This window comes from Sapajus apella, unplaced genomic scaffold (assembly GCF_009761245.1).
Source record: "Sapajus apella isolate SASKATOON/1434 unplaced genomic scaffold, GSC_monkey_1.0 scaffold57, whole genome shotgun sequence".
NCBI lineage: Eukaryota > Metazoa > Chordata > Mammalia > Primates > Cebidae > Sapajus > Sapajus apella.
Window position 1 is genome coordinate 14,135,908 of NW_022436997.1, and position 22,415 is coordinate 14,158,322.

The 22,415-nt window shown below is 39.5% G+C and overlaps 1 protein-coding gene across 2 annotated transcripts in view; it reads left to right on the plus strand.

The window, feature by feature from the left end:
- Window positions 1-272: 272 nt before the first annotated feature.
- Window positions 273-22,415, plus strand: part of GAREM1 (GRB2 associated regulator of MAPK1 subtype 1) — a 199,362-nt gene continuing 177,219 nt past the window's right edge. For both annotated transcript variants that reach the window (XM_032245395.1, XM_032245396.1), the window contains exon 1: window positions 273-856. In XM_032245395.1, coding sequence (XP_032101286.1) covers window positions 736-856 — 121 coding nt within the window. In that variant the 5' untranslated portion in view covers window positions 273-735. The remainder of the gene's footprint in view (window positions 857-22,415) is intronic.

Sequence of the window (22,415 nt, forward strand, 5' to 3'; positions counted from 1 at the left end):
GCCTGGGCGGGGAAGCGGGCGGGGAAGCAGTCGGGGCGCAGCGGCACCCGGCGAGACTGCAGGGCGCCCGAGCGGTCGGACGGGGGAGCGAGAGCTAAAGCTTGCGGAGCGCGCCAAGCCGCCGTCGCGGGCGGCCCTGGCCGGGAAGCTGACGCCGCGCGGAGCCCGCCCGGCCGCGGGAGCGGCGAGAGGCGGGTGCCGAGCTGGGGGCGGAGCAGGCGGCGCCGGGGAGGCGGAGGCGGTGTCTCCCAGAGCTGCGCAGGCGTTGCTGGCACCTTGTTGATTAGTCAGTGCTGGGAGCGCTGCTATGGCGTTTCTCAGACCCGCGGCTCCTCCTCACACTCTCGAGGCGGAGGGAAGGAGGGGTAAGAGGAGGAGGCGAGAGGGCGGCCGCCGCAGCTGCAGAGCCGGGGCCAGAGGAGGAGGCGGAGCGGGAGCCGCCGCAGCCACCCGGGCCGCCGCCGCCGCCCGCAGCCGCTGGGCTGCTCTGAGTCCTCTCCGGGCTTGAGGGCACGCGGGGCGCCCCAGCCATGCCCCGCAGCGGCAGCTGAGCCGGGCGCCGGCCCCCTTCCTCCGGGCCGCCCCAGCCGCCGCGGCCCCCGGCTGCCCGCGGCCGGAGCTGCCCAGCGCCTCCCGCGCGCCCCAGACCGCGAGCGCGAGCAGCGGCAGCCGCCGAGGCGCGGGTGGTGCGGGCGGCGGCGGCGGGGGAGCGCGGGACAGGAGGCGGCGGGGAAGATGGACCCGGCGCCCTCGCTGGGCTGCAGCCTCAAGGATGTGAAGTGGAGCTCGGTGGCGGTGCCGCTCGACCTGCTAGTCAGCACTTACCGGCTGCCCCAGATCGCGCGGCTGGACAACGGTGAGTCCCGGCCGGGGCGCGGGGCAGACGGGCGAGGACAGCCGTCTCCACGCGGGTGTGCGCGCGTGTGCTGGAGAGGGTGGGACCCGGGGGGAGTGGGCTGTCCACCCCCGAGTGCCGGAGTTGGCCCGAGCGGCTGCCGCAGTCCTGGCGCGTTCTCTCAACTCCCCCCAGCAGCAGCCGGGGAGATGGAAATCAGTCCTTGCAGTATAATTTAAAAGGACGCCCTAAAAATAAATAAATAAATAAAAAGTCAACATAGGAAGACCTCTGCAGATAGTAATCTTGGACGCCAGCGATCCCTCCCCACCCTCCTGCAAGAATTACTCAACCAGGGAAACCCTGAAGAGTTATCTTAGGCAACTTTCTTGAGAATATCATTGTGCTCTGGGTGGCATATTGATTTGGGTGCTCTCCTCCCTGTCTCCCCCATACCCCGCCAAACATTTAAGAGGAAACGCTCCCGGGTGACCATTGAAAAGGATCACATTTCTCAGAGACCTTGTATTACAGCTCGTTTGTTTCGTTTAACCCAACTGAAAGTAATTTAGGGCTGTCCGTAGAAAATGCTTTTAGCAGAAGTGATGGTATGCTTAAGGTTAATTATTAGGTTAGCGCATTTCCAGCCTGAAAAAAAAAGTAAGTCACCAAAACGTATTGATTCGGAACCTGAACTCGGAACTAAGGTGTATTTCCTGAAACTGACCACCAGAAACTCACCGAACCTCCATCCCCCAACTGTTTATTCTCTGTTCTGACAGCTGCAAACACATAGTTGCGCATACTGTCAAGCAAGTAGACACCTTTCAATTTGAGAGTGATGACAGGTAAGGTGGCAATTTAGGTGTGTTTGGTCTTCTCTTGCTTTTATTATAACTTCCGTGGGCTTTGGCTTCATGCGATTTTAGACTGTAGAAAGAAGCCTGCCCTGCTGTGGAGCAGCTGTGGAAGTACCCGGGCCCAGGCTGGCAGGCAGGCAGGCAGACAGAGCTGTAACTATACAGGCCGGATCAGAAGAACACTAAGCAGACAGATGTCATTTCAAGTTACAGGCATTAGGGTTACTTCTTGTTTTTTGGAGTAAAAGAGTAGGTAACATGAGACGTATACATATGCAAAGGAATTTTTATTCTGTTTCTTATCTGTGGAGTTTGATTAGACGTTTGTATCACTGATGTGAAAACAAATGCAGGAAAGTTCGTGAAAGCTGGAAGACCACCTTGGCCTGCTTGCTATCCTTGCTTGATTGTTGGTGGTAGTAGGGTGCATTGGGAATAAGCTAGAGGATTTTAAACTAGTAATGAAGTGCAGATCACAGTAGCTGTTGAAGGGGGACACGCAGGTGGCGTGTTGAGGCGTTTCTGCTTAGAGTAGGGGTGGGAAAATATTGTGTGCTTAAAGTAGCATCTACAGACCTGAATTGGTGTGTGTTTGTATTAACAGCGTTTCATTTCCTCCTCCAAAATTGTGTATATCGGAATATTGTGAGTCCTCACCTTTTCCAACCTTCTCTCATCTCTGAACACTGCCAAATTGCTAGCTGGGCAGAGAGCATTGCTGCATGTGGTATAAATGTCACCCAAAAGCTTCATTAAACAAAGTTTAAAGGGGTGGAATATCACTTTCAGACATGACTTTTAGTTTTATTTCCCACTTTTCTATCCCTGCCATTCATAAAAAGGATCTGAATCAGCAATGTATTCATCCCACACTTCGTTCTAAAATGAGGACGTGGGTAGCAAGTCTTAACACTGTGTCCTTTCAAGCTGTGGAATGGATTTTGATCACTACATGTAATTCCAATTCTTCATTGTAAATTTCTCTTATTTCCTTATTGCCATTTGAGAATCAGAGTGGCACACACAGATTTGGAATCATAGCCTGATACTGCTTTATATCTTGCTTCTTTAACTTAACAGGCCTATCTCATTTAAATATTTTTGTTAACATGATTTTTAATAACTGCCAAAGAGTCCATGGGCTAAGCTATAGTATGTAATTTCATACCCTATTGTGGGGACATTATTAAGCTATATTATTTTGTGCTATTAAAAATTGTGATATAATGAATACTCTTGTACATACATTTGGGGTTTTTTTAGTTAGAATATATTTTTACTTTGCTGAACAAGCATGTCAGTCCTATTAAAATCCTTGATACATATTGTTAAATTGCTTTAGAGGCTAAAGGAAATCCTCATTTATACCAACATGAGCGTTATGGGAGTATCAGTCTGCCCACACTCTTAAATTATTAAGTATTTACAAAAATTTTATCTGCTAATTTGATGGGGAAAAGTGTTGTTTTAGCAGTTTAATTTGGGTAGATTTTAAAAGAGTGAAATCATAGATTCTGTGCATATTTTTAAACGTGTTTCAGAGCAGTTTAGGACAGGTCGAGGACATGCTGGCATATTTATAAATGTTATAGGTGAAATCTTAAGTTTTGTGCTGTCCTCATCCTGTGTCTTTTCCCCAGTTTTAGTACTGCAGGTGCATTTTGCACATGCACACGCCCACCATATATTTAAGACATGGAACATAGTCATTTTCCAAATCACTTGTTTTTAAAGAGACTAGAACAAAATTGAAAAACATACCAATAGTTGACATCATCCCAAGAGGAAATGATTGGCTAATTTTTAATAGTTGTTAAAGAATATTAAAAATCTAATTTTACAACTACTGATTATCAGAAAGCCTACTATGGGCAGGTACATTTCTAGATGCATAATATGTATTGTATCAAATCCTCAGCAACACAATTTTTAAGAACTTCAGGAACCTAAAATTCAGAGAAATTGACTTGTCTGAAGGCTCACACCTAGTAAATGGTGGAGTGGGTTTTCCAGCCGACCTTCTGACTCTGAAGACTGACCTCTTATCTCAAGCTGGGCTACCTCCTAGTACTAAAGGAGAGTGGGGTTGAAGTTGTTCTGACATCTGCTCTAAATAGGTTCACTGTCTCTCTGGGAGCTTAAGGACCGGAAAGTCAATATTTTTAAAACAGTGTAGACACCAAATTAAATGCTGGCCTCATCCATCATACATATGACTTTCTGCTTGCCAAAGGAGTGGCTGAAAAGAGGCCAGAGGCAATGGGGAAGAAGAGGTTACAAAATAGAAGAAAACAAGGAAAACATTAGGGTTTGAGGGCCTAGTAATATAGATGTCTGTTGAGATGACTCTTCAGGACATTTGCCGTCCTTAGAATATTAACTACACAATATGTAAAGAACTCTCCAATTCTTTGCATTATAAATGTCACTCCTGAAGTTCCAGGTAGATAGATGCACTCAGTATTACATCCTTAATGGTGAAATTTGTATAAGATAAATACAAAATAAGTGAATCTTTATGAATATTGTCCCATAAGTTTTTCTGGAGAACCCCAAGAAGGGTACTCCAGCAGTTCTCCTTAGGAGATTTGATGAGATATATCTCATTAACTGAGTAAGCCCAGTCAGCAGTGCAGTTAAGATCAGATATTTTAACTGATTGATCATCAGTCTTATAAATTGTTGGCTATAGAACCTGGGTCAGCAAATGTGCTTAGGACCAAGGAGAGGACAGAGAAAATACTAATCCCAATTCCACCCCTAACCATCCTCTCTCAAAACTGGATGGGTGGGAAATTGTTCATTTTCTCTCTCCTCCTCATTTCATCTTGGATAGACCCTGAAGACTTGTGTTAGAATAGCATTCTTACAACCTGTTTGCTTCTGTACCTCCTAAAAGATTTGGTGAAACTCTGTCCCTAAGCACATTTTTCAGTTAAATGCTAAAACTTTTCATCCTAAGTTTAAATAGTTGCAGGGTATGTAATTTCTCAGCATATTTTAAAATATTTTAAAGTATGACATCATTCTAAAAACTCTAGTAAAATATGTATTTGACTTCCAATATCATTTGCTTAAAAAATTCACGAGATGCAAGATTCAGTCTTTTGAAAGTTAAACATTTTACGCCTTTTCTTTATCTCTTTAAATTCTTATTCCATTTCCCTTCCGCTGTATAGAATTCTATCTCAGTGTAATATATTTTTATGCTTGAAAGTGTTCTATTGATCACTCTGTCATACTCTCTGAACTAAAAAAAAAAAAGTATATATATTGAAATTCAGTATTTTGTATTTATTTTGATCATAAGACTTTCCATATTTAATGATTTCTGATTTTTTTTTTTTTTTTTCTTTCTTTTTTTTTAGAAACGGGGTTTCACCACGTTGGCCAGGGTGGTCTCGATCTCTTGACCTTATGATCCACCCTCCTCGGCCTCCCAAAGTGCTGGCATTACAGGTGTGAGCCACCGCGCCCAGCCGATTTCTGGTTGTTTTTTAAAACAAAGAATTGGAAATTACCTGACTTACAGAAATAGTTGTTACCTACATACGGGAAACTTTCACCCTACAACATGAATCAACATTTTAGTTTCTTTGTTTCTCCACCCAAGGTCTTTGCACCTCTTGGGCAATGCATCTTAGAAGGATGTAGAGAAGATAATACAAGTGCATTACTTTTGTAAAGTGGGTGAAGAACCATTGTGAAGGGGGAGATGACGAACAACAGCTTTCTTCCATCACTGTCAAGATCATCACAGAATGAATGTCCAGCACAATCATGGACCCCAGCCCATTAATTTTTAAACAAAAGTACCTTTGGAAATTCCTGATGTAGAAACTGATTCCTTTCATTTGTGATGAGGAGCCCTTTGGGAAGTGTTAGCCTCGCCTCAAACATGTACCCCAGTTTAAAGAATGCTGGTCTAGCACAGTAAAAGATGTGTTAATGCCCCTGTTTGCTGAAAGGAAAAGGAAGACCAAGTGCATGGAAAGGCAGGAAGAGAAGAGAAAAGAAGGTGGTAGGAGTAGGAGACTGCTAAATAGGTAGAACAGGAGCAGTGCCGGTCGCTCCTTCCTGGCTATGCCGAGGAATCAGATCAGATTCTAAGTCCCGGATGTGTTGGGACTGTGGGAACTTTGGTCCTCGCTTTGCGCTCAGAGGTATCTGCGGCTTTATCATTTACTGGCCTCTAGGAGAGAAAGCATGGACATTTAGCCCTCAGGGAAGCTCCAGCTGGCTGTTTGTAAATATCAATGGTCTTTCTCAGATCTGTGTTTTATCATCGAAATTGATGTGAGTTCTCAGAATCTACTTTGTAATTGTTGTCCTTTTCTTTTTATTTTATTTTATTTTTCCCAAAGTAACTTAGTTTTGCTCTTGGAAGATGTTCTGTGTTTCTCTTGTGGCTTCATTTCTCCTGCCATTCCGTATTTTGAGAGAATACACATGGCCAGGGTGGGGGGAATGGTAGTTTAAATAATGCTATATGTGGAGTCTCCACATTTGTTCTGTTACCGGGACTGCATTTCCTAGTCATGTGATCTTGGTCAGGTCTTGTAACCCCTTTGATTTGTAGTTTTCTCATGTAGAAAAACTGGATATTATACTTTCCCATATTCTTCATTTAGTAAGTTGCTTATTCAGTCAGCTAATGCTTATTAAGCTCCTACTATATGACAAGCCCTGTTACAGGTGTTGGGATTATACCACTGAACAAATCAGACAAAAACATCTGTCTTTGTGGAGCTTACATCCTTGTGTATCTAGTTATGTGAATTAAATGCAATAATAGATGTCAAATACATATGTGAGATGGCAGTAGTAGAGATGTGGATCAGTTGAGGGGAGGCTTCAGAGTATAGCATATCATTTAGGCAGTAGCAAGTTTTATTGTCTTTGTACAGAAGAAGAAACTGAGATGAATGCTCTGGGTGACTTGAGTGTATTTCTTCTTGAATATTCCAGCTTATTGATCTAGTAATCCACAGGTTATAAAAAGGTAGCGAAAGGTCTTTATCAGAGAGAAAGTATTATAAACTGACTAATCCAATCAAGATTGGGCTTTGGAGGGGCTGGAGGAGTTAGGAAAGGAACTTTTTTAAAAAAAGAGATGAGGTCTCTTTATGTTGCTCAGGTTGCCTTCAAACTCCTGGGCTCAGATGATCCTTTGGCCTCAGCCTCTCAGGTACCTGGGGCTATAGGCCTGAGCCGCCATGTCCAGCCAGGAACTTTTAATTTAATCCAGAATCACAGGTGAGTCTTACCAAATGGCACCAAAACAATGAGCTTAGGCACGTGCATCTTTTTTTTTCTTTTTGTGTTGCCCAGGCTGGTGTGCAGTGATGCAATCTTGGCTCACTATAACTTTCATCCCCTGGGTTCAAGCAATTCTCCTGCCTGAACCTCCCCAGTAGCTGGGATTACAGGCATGCACCATCGTGGGCCAACTAATTTTTGTATTTTTAGTAGAGATGAGGTTTCACCATGTTGGCCAGGCTGGTCTGGAACTCGTGACCTCAAATGATCTGCCTGCTTTGGCTTCTGAAAGTGCTGGGATTACAGGCATCAGCCACTGTGCCTGGCCTTTTTTTTCTTCTTTTACTGTGTGCTCATCATTATTTTCACTGATCAATGATCATTTTTTAGTAGCTATAGTTGTATAATGGTTAGCAGGAAAGAAGTGCCTACTATAGTGTTATACACAAAGTGAGTGATTAAAAAGTCTCTTTAATATTCATTGATATATGGTATACTTTCACTTTCCTCCAGTTTTCACCTATTCTGACTATTGACTGTGCCTAAAAATGATGAGAAAAGAACAGGAGAGGGCATTGTAGCGGTCAGTGGATAGGGGGCATAGACCCACAGGACAAGATTTACAGATAGCTCTTCCAATGTCTTTGTTTTCCAAGTAAGATGGCTGTTTTGAAAGTCTTTTTATTTATTTTTTCCCCAGAAAACAGTACTGTAATATCTATTAGTAATAGAAAGCAAGTATCTTGAATGTAAGGTGAATATTTACATATTCTAATTAAAAAGTACAACTTTTAAATTTTTGATTGACACAATCATTATGTTACTACATATTTAGGGGTACAATGTGGTGTTTCAATATATGTACACATTATGTAATGATCAAATCAGGCTAATTAACCCATCTATCACCTCAAATGTTTATCATTTTTTATGGTGGGAACATATAAAATCCTCTTTTCCACCTAGTTTGAGATACACAGTACCCTATTGTTGATCGGATTCACCCCATTGTGCAGTAGGACACTTCTTCTTCCTTTCTAATTTAGTTGTAACTTTGTACCTAATGGCCATCCTCCTCCAATTGCCCTGCTTTTCTTTACCCTCCCTAGTCTCTGTTAGCCACTGTTACATTCACTACACCTGATTTCATGTCCTTTTTATATATGCCCCACAGCGGGATTGCTGGACCCCTATCTATCATCTATTACTGAACCCCTATCTAATACCATGTATAAAAATCAACTCAAAATGGATTAAAGACTTAAGTGTAAGACCAGAAACTGTGAAACTACTCATGGAAGAAAACATAGTAGAAACACTTTATGACATTGGCCTAGGCAAGGATTTTTTGGATAAGACCTAAATGCATAGGCTACAAAAGCAAAAAATAGACAAATGGGATTATGTAAAACTAAAAAGCTTCTGCATGGCAAAGGAAAGAATCAACAGAGCAAAAAGACAACCTACAGAATAGGAGAAAATATTTTCAAACTATGCATCTGACAAGTTGTTAATAGCCAGAGTACAGGGAACTCAACTCCATAGCAAAAAGACAAATAATCCTGTTTAAAATGGACAAAAGACCTTAATAGGCATTTCTCAAAAGAAGACATACACATGGCTTATAGGTATATGAAAAAAATGGTCAACATCCATCATTAATCATCAGGGATGGCAAATGAAAATCGCAGCAAGATCTCATGCTACTCTAGATAGAATGGCAAAAAGACAAGCTATCAAAAAGACATAAGTGTTGGCAAGGATGTGGAGAAAAGGGTATCTTTACATACTGTTGGTGGGAATGCAAGAATGTAAATTTGAATTAATAAAGCCATTGTGGAAAACATTATGGAGGTTCCTCCAAGAATTCAAAATAAAATTACCTTGTGATTCAGCAATCCCACTGCTAGGTACATATCCAAAGGAAATAAGTCTTAAAGTAGTATCCACATTGTCGGTAAAAATCTTAAGACACTCAGTTCATCTGTAAAAGGAAAACTGGTTTGACTCTTGGTGATCAACTGCATTATAGTGTAAAGAGGGAGTATTTTAGTCTCTTTTACTCATTGGCTGCCTTACTGAAATAGCAAGTTCTTTTAGACCAGCTTGTAAACTCGTTTATTTTTGTTTGAGATTCCTGAGGTATCTGTCTTTTCACTCACTGAGCTGCTGCTTCTGGGAGACTCATAAACTCCCTACTCATCTTCAGCAGGACTGTCAATCTTAAGAACACCAGCTATGATATGCCATGGGAAAAGTAAACTTTTATTTCTGGTTTATGTATTGTTTTTGCAAAATATAAAATACCTGCTAAAATATTGTTTATTTAGTTTTTGAGGCAAAGTCTTGCTCTGTCCTTCAGACTGGAGTACAGTGGTGTGATCACGGCTCACTGCAGCCTTGAGCTCCCTGGCTCAAGTGATGCTTCCACCTCAGCCACTCGAGCAACTGGAACTATAGGCACTTGCCACTACACCTGGCTAAGTTTTGTGTTTTTTATGGAAACAGGGTTTTGCCACGTGGCCTACGCTGGTCTTAAACTCCTGAGATGGAGTCATCTGCCTGCTTTGACCTCCCAAAGTGCGGAGATTACAGGTATGAGCCACCACCCCTGGCAGGATGAATTCCTTTTTTTAGAAGACCTTTCCACATGGAAAGCCTCCCCTACTACCCTGCTGTACCCCTAGTCCCAGTTTCATAAGAATTGTTTACTAGAATTTTAGGTTAAAGGTATCTACAATTATTTTTACCATTTCCCAGTTCCTAGCACAATGCCTGACATGTAGGAAGCACCCAATAAGCATTTAATAAATGAATGAGAAAATCTCCATATTAAAAATTGTAAGGTCCAAGATATCTATATTACTACATCAATGTGTGAGCTCTGCAGGTCTGAAATAGAATGTCAGTTTTGTTTCATTTGAAGCAGACACTATATTTTTAAATATATAAATTGGAACTAAGATGGCAGGTTTTAATATTAGCAGAAGGAAAAATAGACTATCATGATTTATAAAATAGTGATTCTTAGGGTCATTAGTTACCCATATTCTAAATAAACGATTACTGAAGAGTGCAATTCATTTTTCAGTTTTTTACTTTCTTGCTAGTTCTTTTCATTCTGAAATTAAAGTGTCTCCATTACATATTATGTATTGCCATGTCACTAAATTTTTAATCCTTGTTATTATCATGCTATTCGTATGACTCCTGAGTATACGGACTAGAATGCCATAGATCTTAGAAGCTAGTCAACTCTTAACAAAGACCTGACAGCATAGTCAGTTAACCTCTCATCTCTGGGCACCACGGATTTTACTTCTAAGCAAACAAGCCACTTGGTTCAAGTAATGTTACAAAACTACAACTGCTAATTTGGTACAGTTGTCATCTTCCTAGAATAGCCCCAAGTTTGACTTGAAACAGTAGTGTCTGAATCCCAGACAATGAGTTTCCTTTTATTCCATGCGGGAGCATTACATAGTGGTAAAAGAAGAAAAAAAGTGTTCCCAAGCTCCTTTCCAGTTCTGCGGATGAATTGCTTTACACTTACAGGGCAAGTTATTTTAATTTATTCTGCTAATTGTTAACCTAACTTGAAGTATTTGAATACCATGTGGGCTTTGATGACCTTATGGTTGTTTAATAAATACCAAGTTATTGAATTTAAAATGCAATATGAATTCTTTATAGTTATGAAGACATTTTAGTTAATATTTAACATATATAGTAAATTGTTATGATTAAGCCTGGTTATAAGGTTGAGAGGAAGGTAACTCTCTATGAGCAGTGCTTATGTATATGTCCCTGAGAAGATTTAAAATGAATTATGTTCTGTTGTTTTTTCTTCCAGTCAGTATAGAAAAATTTCCTCGGTCAGACTTTTTTTAGGATGTTAGAAATGAAAATTCGTCTACCTAGCAGGGAACTAGATTTAAATATCTAAAAGTACCAGAAAGGGGGTAAATGGTTTGTTTTTTTTTTAAGTTTTAAAACGTATCTGTTACTGTTATGTAATTAGAAAGCACTGGTTGTAACAGAGTCTGTCATCCATTAAAGAAAAGGTTAATGAAATACCTGAGAAGGCCCACTTGAATAACCCCAGGACAGTTGTCTGTGCAGATGCTGTTATTCCATGATTGATTCTCATTTTGGATTGCTGCTCTCTTCTTTTAGCAGCAATGGGCAAGTAAGGGTTGGATTGAATAAAAAAACTAACATTGTCATTACTAGTCCTTAGTAGATTATGCTCGTAGATCTTCATTTTTAGCCTATTTCAGGTTTTCTAAATAATGCAAGAGTCATTTTTTGCCTTTGGACCACTGACCTACAGTCAAGCACTAGACCAAGTTAACTATTTAATTGGTGGTGTTGAGAGAGAGACAGAGCATGAGAGAGAGAGAGAGAGAGAGAGAGAGAGAGAAAGAGAGCGCGCAAACGAGCATGCACTTTAGAATGTTCAGATTACTTACTTAAAAATAAATAACAAGTAACAGAAAGCTTTATTAAGAGATTCTACTCATTTTTTCTGTTTATTTTGGTCCTGTCTTTGGCCAGTTTAGAGGAAGTCAGCCACTGAGAGGAGATAGGATCAGAGGGAATCTTCACAGCCTCATGATGGCCAGGGACATCAGTTAAGGTTAATTTCAGTTGTGTGTAAGAGAGATGGGGAAAAAAAGAGCGGCTTTTCCAACACAGAGAGTTTATTTTGCTTCGCTTTCATATAGAAGTAGTCTGAAGATATGTAGTCCAGGACTGATAGGGCAGTTCCACAGAATGAAGAATCTATACTCTTTGTGCTCTGTCATCTTCTGCAAGTAGTTTTCACTCTGAAAACTTCATGGTCCTAGATGGTTGCTGGAGCTCTAGCTGTCATGTCTACATGCCATACAACAAGAAAGGCAAAAGGCTATGTCTTATCACTTGTCCTGCACAGCAGTTCACTTACATCTCATTTGGTCAGGACTTCAACACTCCTGTATGGGAGTATAGGAAGGCAGGAAATGAACTCTTTTAACTGGGCATAATTCCAAGGGTTCCTCCTTCAGGAAAAGGGGGCATTGGATATTGGGATCTACTTAGCAACCTCTGCCACCCAGATTATTGCTGTGATGCCTTTCTTCACTTTTTTTTTTCTGCTAGCAAACTTTTTTAAATAGCCATGCATTGGGCCCTAACTCCCTGACATCTCCAGAGTAGCTGGGATTATAGGTGCGAACCACCACACCTGGCTAATTTTTGTATTTTTAGTAGAGATGGGGTTTCACCGTGTTGACCAAGCTGGTCTCAAACTCCTGATCTCAAGTGATCCTCCCACCTCGGCCTCCCAAAGTGCTGGGATTACAGATGTGAGCCACTGTGCCTAGCCACTTACTTTTCTAATAAAGACAGGTTCTCGCTGTGTTGCCCAGGCTGGTCTTGAACTCCTAAGATCAAGGGACCTTCCCACCTTGGCCTTCCACAATGCTGGAATTACAGGCGCTAGCCATCACACCCAGCCTTCTGATATGATACACACAATGATGATAGTGGTTCAATTTTTTTTTTTTTTTTTAATAGAGATGGAGTCTTGTGCTGCCCAGGCTGGAGTGCAGTAGCTATTCACAGGTGCAATTATGGCACACTATAGTCTCAAACTCCTGGATTCATGCCGTCCTTCTGCCTTAAACTCTCAAGTAGCTAGAATTACAGGAACATCACTGCCCATCTTAGTTGTCCAGTTTTTTTAGAGGTGCTTTTTATCCTGTCCTGTTCATTTTGTCAGAGAGGCTTGGTGATTGTGTTTATAAAATAATATTTACTCTTCTCCCCCCCCCCAAAAAAAAAACCATCATTATATAGGGCTTGGAAAATGTAGACAAGAAAAGACAATAATGAACATCAGCTTTAATTCCAGATATTGTATAACTTGTTATATACCCATTACCGACATATGCAGGCATGGGATGCAAATGAAAAATATATTTATAAATGGGACCACATTGTATATAAAACCACTTGTTAAAATTCACATTAGATCATGAGCCTTTTCCTTCATTATTAATAGTCTTTGGAAATAAACTTTTTGTGACTAAATGGAACTCTGTTATTAACAATAAACTTATTTATTTGACTACTGTGAGACATTAATTGAGTCTCCTGTTTTGGGGACTTTTTACTTATATTTGTCAGTTTTACATCATTTCATTATTTTGGGTTCCTGGAAGTGGGATTATTTTTAGATTGTTGGTATGTATTGGTAAATTGCATCCAGGAAAGATTCTACCTTCAGCAGTGGATGAGTAAGCCGATGACTTTGTACATCGTTGAATATCATAGTTATTTGTGGGGGTTTTATTTGTCTTTCCTAGTTTAGACAATTAAAACATTGGCACTTTTCTCGTTTGTATTTCTTTGCTTGATAGTAGAATAGCTTCAATAATATCATATTTTGTTTGTGAATTTCCTGAGCCCTTTGTTCAATTTTTTGGCAGAGTTTCTTTTCAAACCTCCTATAATAAAAAAATCCTCCTGTAAGTTTTTCTTAGTTTTCTATGGGATGTTTTTAAATCTTCAGGTTTCATGTGGGTTAATCACTTTTTAACTTACTTGTTTTCAGCAGTTAATGTTCATAAGCATTAATAGATATTACCTCTGGTTTGAAATTGAATAATTGTGATTCATTTATTTTTCTTAACCTGGATATTGGATTTAAATATGATATGTTCACTGTTGTACTGTAACTGTCCTCTGAAAGAGCCCCTTTCCATTGTATGAAATCAAATAATCTCATGAAAATTTTGGTAAAACCATGTCATGTCTTCATAAATATAGTTACATTTGTGTTCCATTCATGGAGAGTTCCCCAAAGATACTTCATTGCTGATAAATTTCTGTACATTTCATGACATGAAGCTGACAAACAAGATTTGTCACTTTTTGGCTTTAAATATTAAGAATTAAATGGACACGTTTATAAAAATATTTAATTATACGTAATTGTGTAATACATAAACTGAAGTGCCACGTTTTGGGTAATTAGATAAGAGATACACTGCAACGACTTTAGAGTGTTGAAGTTTAGAATCTATGTACAGACATTAGTGAATAAATAATAGAAATTCACTTTCAGACATGGGGAGAAGCACATGTGATAGTTTGAATGTCATTTCACTTTTTCTGTTGAATACCTGTGCAAATATTGACTTCACTATAATGACTAAGAAGAGGAAAAATAGAGATAAAAGTCTAGTTTAATTCTCTCTGGACATAGATCCAGGAGTTGATGGGTAATAAAATACATATCACTCTGCCTATTTAGCACCTGAGGACTCTATAAATAGTTGTATTTATCAGAGTGTTGAGGTGACAGTTGCTAAAAAGTAAAATAACAAGATAGCTTTAAGAAAATCTTTTAGTGCCAAACCAAAGAAGCTTCAAATTAACTTTATAGTAGATCAGGTACCCTGTGAATTTTATTCACCCTCCCCCCACCATCTTCTGTTTCTTTTTTTCCCTCCTTGACTCAATTGGGAAGATACTGATCTGAGTAGATGATGTACAGTTGAATACTGTGTGTTATCAGAGGAGAGTTTCATGCTAAGCAGAGGCTACGGAGTTGAGGGGGAGGAAATGGATGAACTAAGGATAAATACTATTTGTAGTCTTCATTTCCCTCTGATTATAAACGTATGTATTATGAAGAATTTGAATACCTAAAAATATTTTTAAATGACAGTATTCTAAAGTCTTGAGATAACCAACAGCATTTTGATTCATTTTCTGTTCTTTTTCTTTCCTGTCTCTCTCTTTCCTGTCTTTCTCTCCTCTCTCTCTCTCTCCACACACATACATATACTCTCTCCACACACACACACACACACACACACACACACACACACAGACACACACAGACACACTCTGTCTTACACACACACACACACACACACACACACACACACACAATTTTACCTAATAAGTGGGATTTTAGATACTTTTTAACAAACTTTCTTCCTTCATAAAGACCCCATTCCTCCAATCCTGCCTACCTATGTAATCCAAACATAATCCACCTAACAGTCCAGTGCATATTCTTCCTATTTTCTTCATATTCTTAGAATCCCACGTCACTATTACATACACATTCAGAGGCATGCAGAATTCTGTCATTGTTCCATAAAAATAGGATTATATGACAAGTACTTTTCAGCCTCTTGCTTATATCACTCATGGGAATCTTTCTAAATCATCTGGTGTAATTGAAATTCATAACAACTGCATAATATTCCATAATGTGAAAATACTCATTCTTTTATTGACAGGGGTTCAATTAGTTTCCTTTTATTGGCCTCTATGAATTATACTTCACCAAACCTTCCTATACATATCATTAATTTGTTCATTGTTTCTGTAGAATTCTGTGATTTCTACTAAATTTCACTTCTCCTCCATAACATTTTTGATAACATTGTCTTTCTGATTCTTTTCATTTCCTATGCACTTACCAAAACTAAATAATTTTAGGGAAAAAATGTAGGGGAAAACTGATTGTCTTGCATCCCATCAAACTCAATTCACAGAAGTGGATTGATTTAATAGATGCTGCCAGAATGCTATCCAAAAAGTCCATAGCAATTCTCATTTCTGTCATGGATGTGTGAGAATACCATTTTTCCAAATCTATGTCAACCATAGTTATAATGTTTTTAAAAAATTGCCAGCGTAATGTATATAAATATCTTATTGCTGTGTTAATTTGCATTTCCCTAACTATCGGTGATTTGGGGAGCTCTTTTTTTATATATCTGTTCACCACTTGGACTTGCTTGTGGATTAAAATCATACGTTCTTTTGTTTTTTCTATTGTTGGCTTGTTCTTGTCAATTTCTAGATGCTATTTGTATATAATGGAAATATTTTCTCTTATTTACATTTTTTCTATCAATTGACCTTTTCTACATTTTGCCATGTAAGAGTTTTAAATTTTCACATGGACAGAGAAGTCTCTTGTTCTGTTTTCGATCTTGTCGAAGAAAGGTCCCCCGACACCTAGATTGTACATGTAGTCTCTAATATTTTCTAGGAACATAAATTTTTTTAATCCATCTGGAATTAATTTTTGCATATAATGTAAGACATTTATTTTCTTCCAGGCTGTTGTGCCAGCCCATTTATTCAAAGACCTGTTTACTTCTGATATGAAGTATCTTTGCCAAACTTGTTTTGCTCTTTTAACAGTAGAAAAACGCTTGAGCAACATCTGTCTTTCAGGGACTGCCTTGGGCTATGTTCCAAAAACACATAAAGTTAATGAAATCAGAAAACAATTATTTTATTCCTAAAGAAGTGAAGTTGTAGCTAGAGCTGTCCCTGATCTTGACTTATCCTTCTTCTCCAGTGGCTGTGAGAGGCCTGAGATGTGTTTTTCTAAAGAAAATTTAAATACATTTTGAAGCCAGTGTACCCTGGTGAATCTCTGAAGTGATAGTAACTTGTTAAATGCCTTCTAGAGGGATAGTCCAGATGCTTTGGCAGTAAGTTTTCTCCAGGGAAGAATCTGCTTTTAAAATGGTACTTTACAAAGCTGCTCTTCAAGTAAGAGAGAGAGAGAGACTGACTGTGTGTGTGTGTGTGTGTGTGTGTGTGTGTGTGTGTGTTTCAGAATTTGAGAAGGATGTGCAAGTTGCACTCAGCTTGATTACTTAGTTGAAAGTGTATTTTCCCCATTATTTTTTTGTATGAGGGGCAACTTTCATATGCTGTACTCAATGTACATGTGTGTCTCTTTCTTTGAAACCCCATAATGACCTACCTACATCTGTCCACTTAAAAATTCTTAAATTTCTCTTACATTTTGTTTACCTTTCCCCCAATTTTTCATGGCCTTATCTTCCTGATTCCTCTTAATCTCATGTGCAAAGACCAGAATGAACACTTTAGAAAAAAATCTAGAGCAATGTGAATCTTACATCTTAATGTCAAACCCAGACTGAATAAATATAGGAAAAATGAGTGTGAGAAGAGGACTCATAACATAGATTATTCCCTGAGACTTAGTCTACTACATAACTTTTGTATAAGATTATAACAGAACCTCAATCCTGAATTCCATGCAGAATTTATTAGGTTGGAATTGTGTATGTTTAAAAGTTTTATTACTTCCCTCTTTATATTTTTCTTTCTAAGCTGTCCAAGAGCAGAGCGCAGGGATCCTGTCTTGTCTTTGCACTGTTCATTTTACACAGTTCACATGATCTGGTATGATGTTCCAACAGATGGATCAGAAATTTTGTCTGAATGACTCATCTCCAGAGTTGTTGGGATACTCCAGCGTATCCCTAAAATATTTGCAAGCTTCCCTGACTAATACACACACAGGTGAACACTCTCTGTTCTTTAACATCTGACCTTTTAGCAGGTCCTGGGCAAGGAAAGAAGTGATGATTGCAGCAGCCTCTTCCTGCTCAAGGAATTTAGAGCTCATTTTCAGACTCTGACTTTTCCGACTATCTTAAGCCTGGAAGAGACCCAGCATATGAGAATATGTCCTACTTTGAAGACTTAGTGAATTATATTTACATATATTTACCTGATGGAAAGAAGTTGAAAAATACTCTGAGGCTTGTGAAGCCAATTCAGCATTAAAATTTTGCTGGGAAATCATTGAGATTTGGCTATACTATTTAATCAAAAGCTGTTAATTTGTCTGGATGTATTGTAAGAACATAGTTCAAAATGAAAATTAGCATATTTCATGGATTCTAAAGTGTACATTTTAGTATCTCTGAAATCAGTATGTGTTATAATTAATGGCATGACATAGTTTAATCAGCAGTGTTCTGTCTTGATTGTTGTCAAACAATGATTGTCTTGCAAGTAATGGCATTCTAAATTGTATGAATTATAGTTGTGCCATGGAGTACCTTTGGGTCCAGTAATTCAATGTGCAAAGTAGACATATGAAACAAGGACTTTTTGTGAATGTCCCAATACAGGATGGGAGATAATCTAAACTGAAAATCAACTAGTATTCTCTGAACCATCCATCCCTAATGGAGAAAATGTCAGCTTACTCATTTATAGCAGGTAAGATGAGGTCGCTATTACAGACAACCATGGTGTAATTTTTTCTCATATTACATTTTCCAACTTTAAAGAATAATTTAAGTTTCCTACTCACGCCGCCCCTCTATAGATTCTGGCCTCTATGAAGGCAGAGATTGTGTCTTTCATGGTCGTCATTGTGTTCCCAGCACCTAACACAGTTGTCAAACTGTATTACATTGGTAACATGTAATAGATGTTCAATAGATCCTTGTTTAAGGCTTCTTCTTTGTACAATGTGGAACACACATGCACACAGGCATGTGCGCGCACAGTGTAGTTGATTCAATGGGGGGCCTGACAAAAGATATGTCCACATCCAAATCCCTGGAACCTGTGAATGTTACCTTCTTTTGAAAAAAGATCTCTGCAGGTGTAATTGACAGTCTTGAGAGGAGGTGATTCTGGATTACCTGAGTGGGCTTTAAATCCAATGACAGTGTACTTATGAGAGAAAGGCAGAGAGATATTTGAGAAAGAAAAAGAAGCAGGGTGACAATGGTTGGAGAGATTGGGGTGATGCTGCCACAAACCAAGACTTACCAGAGCCACCAAAAGCCAGGAGAGGCAGGGAACAGAATCTCTCCTAGGATGCTAAAAGGAAGTGTGGCTGTGCCTACAGCTTGGTTTTGGACTTTTGGCCTCCAGACCTGTGAGAAAATAAATTTCCCATTGTTTGATGTCATTCAGTTTGTGGTAATTTATTACAGCAGTGGTATGGTTTGGCTGTGTTGCCACCCAAATTTCATCTTCAATTGTAGCTTCCATAATTCCCACGTGTTGTGGGAGGGACCTGGTGGGAGATAATTGAATCCTGGGGGCCATTTTCCCCATACTCTTCTCATGGTAGTGAGTAAGTCTCACAAGATCTGATGGTTTTTTTTTAAGAGGTTTCCACTTTTTCTTGGTTCTCATTCTCTCATTCTCCCTGTGGCCATGTAAGATGTGCCTTTCATGTTCCATGATTGTGAGACCTACCCAGCCACAAGGAACTGTGAATCTATTACACCTGTTTTTCTTTATAAATTACCCAGCCTTGGTTATGTTTTTATCAGCATTGTGAAAATGGACTAATACAAGAAGTCACAGTAAACCTGCTACAGACACATTCTCAAGCACACACGCACACATAAACACACACATACATATATAAGTTTTGCTACTCTATAGTTAATAACATTCCAAGTTTCTAAAAAAAAAAATAAATAAAAGTTATCAAACCTCCTTCTCTGGATTCTCAAAGTAACAGTTTCCCCTAATATTCATCAATAGGCTGATGGGTAAGTGGGAGTATGGTATGTGGTTTCCACAGTGCTATTCATTTAACAGCTGTGGAGCATGTGCCTGCTGCTGTGCAGGCACAGTAACAAGGGGTAGACACACTAAGATGAATACATGTCATACTCATCCTCAAGGATCTCAGAGGCCCACTGAGTAGGTAGGTTCGTAGACAATTAAATGCTGTCATGTGATAAGCAAGGAAATGCTCCAGCCCAGAGGCCAGTTAATACTGTGGAAAATGTTAATGGTTTTCCGTAAAACTAGTCATTGAATGAGTAGAATTTTGCGAGGTTTAAAAGAGTCTGACAGAGGTTTGGAATGCCCTGAACAGAGGCATGTGAGGGGAGAGCAAGTTGGGAAACAGATTTTGAAGAGCAGTAATATACTGACGTTTGACCTTTCTCCTCTGGCTAACTTGGTGGCTCTTAACTTCCTTTCCACTTCTGGGACACAAATAGCAGATGGTTACAGCAGAATAGATGGCAACAGTATTCACTGGGGTCCAAAATGATGAACTCTATTATAAAAATGGGTACTTAACAAACTACAATGATGTATGTTGTGATAATATGTAAGCTACTAATATCATTAGGGTCTCAAGAGGGACTTGATGCAGAATCTTGGGCCATGTGCACTTCTTGGCTAGCTAGTAACGACCTCCATCTCTTCTCCGTCTCAAGAAAGCCTGTCTGCATATGAGTGAAAGTCAAGTTTTCATAGAGAAGCTTGAATTAACTCTAATTTTTATTTTAAAAATACATTTTGTCACATATTTAAGTATTTTGCTAAATATTAGTATCAAACAACATTCTGCAGCTGACTCTGTCACTGCATCATGTTGAAGATCATTGTCCAGGCAGATGGCTCATCGTCGTTCCTGTAGTGCCTAGCACAGTGCCTGATTGTAAACATGCCTCTTCAATGTTTGTTATACAAACAGTGGGAAGTGCTGAAGGGCTGTAAATATGGGAAAGGCCCAGATGTTTTTTTAATTTAACAAGGATTATTCTGGTCATTTTGGAAGATCATAGAAAAAGTTTGGAATTAGACAATATTTGGAAGCTGTAGGGTTTATAATCAAGGAGAAAGAGTGCCTGTAGCCCAAACTAGATTTGCAGGAATGTAGTGGAGTGGGGTGAATGGGAAATATTTTAAGGTAAGATTTCCAGGATTAATAACTAGATAATGGGGTATGAGGATTAAGTAGTCCTGAGGTTACTGGCTTGGGAGCAAATGCCCTTATCAGAGATAGAGAAACAGGTTGCAGGTGGGTGTATTAGGCAGAGTAGGCCAGGTTAGGTGTGGTAACAACTCCAAAGTGTTAGTTGGTTTAAAACAGCAAAGGTTTATTTCTCACTTATGCTGCATGAAATTTTGAAGAATTAGAATAGTTGTAGTAATAAAATAATTCTGGTCTTCACAGTTGAGATGAAATGAGCTGACTTGGGGGGAGGGGAGAAGGAGAGCTGTTCTCCATCATCATCCTCACTGAGGGTCCTAGGCCTAAATGCCTCATGTCTGTGCTTCCACAGTTGTTTACATTCTTGTTTTTGTTTGAGACAAGTTCTCACTTTGTCTTCCAGGCTGGAGTGCAGTGGCACGATCATATCTTACTGCAGCCTCAACCTCCCCAGCTCAAGAGATTCTCCCACCTCAGCCCCTCCAAGCAGCTGGGACTATAGATGTGTGCCATCATATCTGGCTAATTTTTATTTTTATTTTTATAGAAATGAGGTTTCCCTGTGCTGCCCAGGCTGTTCTAGTGTCAAACTCGTGGCTCAAGCAGTTCTGCTACCTCGGCCTCCCAGAATGCTGGGATTACTACAGTGGTTGAGGAAAGATAGAATATGGTAAATCATGCCCTGACCCCTTAAAGCTTCTGCTCAGAAGTGATGCACCTTGTATCCTTCTTACATGTCATTGTTAGTGGCAAGTCCCATGGCTACACCCAACTTTCAAGAGGGTGAGGTACCATCTTTCCATATGCTGGGATTATGACTCCAGTAACTGTTAAAGGTTGAGGTATGGGAAAGCAGCAATATAATACGTGGATATGTTGAGGTATTGACGGGAAATTCAGTTAAGGAGTCAGAAATCTGGGCTTGCATCTTGAGCGAGTTCATGGCTAGAGAGATAATACTGGGAGATTTCAATGTAAGGTCATAAATCAAGCCATGGAGTGAATCACATTGATCAAGAGGGAATTGAGACAGTGCTGATGATGGTAAAAGATCAAGGTTAATGTTTGTGGTTACAAATGTCGCAACCCCTAAACACTTTTTTTAAGCAGCTTATTAGAACTTTTAAATAATTTTATATAACAGCTGGCACAGGGGTTGAATTAATCACTTAAACAGGATTTAGCTTTTTTAAACTCCAGAATTGCTGAATTGCACTTAGGGATTTAAAACGTACCCTTAGATTTTGCAGTAGGATTTCAGCCAGTTTTCTTACCCAGCAGGGAAGAAAAAGTATTGCAAAAGATAGCTGTTATAGTTGGAATAGAAGATCAGTTATAAGTTAATTGATACTGATTGCTGAGTACTCAGAATATTAGAATATCTTTAAAAATTTTCTGACTGGTTGTGCCACAGACAGCAAGATATTAGCTTAACCTTACTGTAATAATATTCTTTTTAATAGCTCCAATTACTGGCAAAGGGAGGCAGTTAATGGCACTTTTTCCCATTGGCTAGTGTTCATACATAAGAAGACTTGCTTTTATTCTCCATTGCTTTTAAAGGTTCCTATGCCTTTGTCTGCCCAATGTTCATAGGGGTCCTCACCTAAATTACTCACTTTTTGAACTTTGTATGTAGACATTGGTGATTACCCAAAACAAACTCTCCTCCCTTCAAGATTATATATTAACAGGAAAATGAAAAAACAAACCTGGTTTAATGCATGTCACCATTCTCTCTGCAAAGGAAATTTTGAAGAATTAGAATAGTCATAATGATAAGAAATAATTCTGGGATTCAAAATTGAGATAAAAGAGTATTTCTTAAATTTATACCGTGCCCCACCTCTTTTTGTTTGAGACAGAGTCTCTGTCGCCCAGACGGGAGTGCAGTGGCACAGTCACAGCTCACTGCATC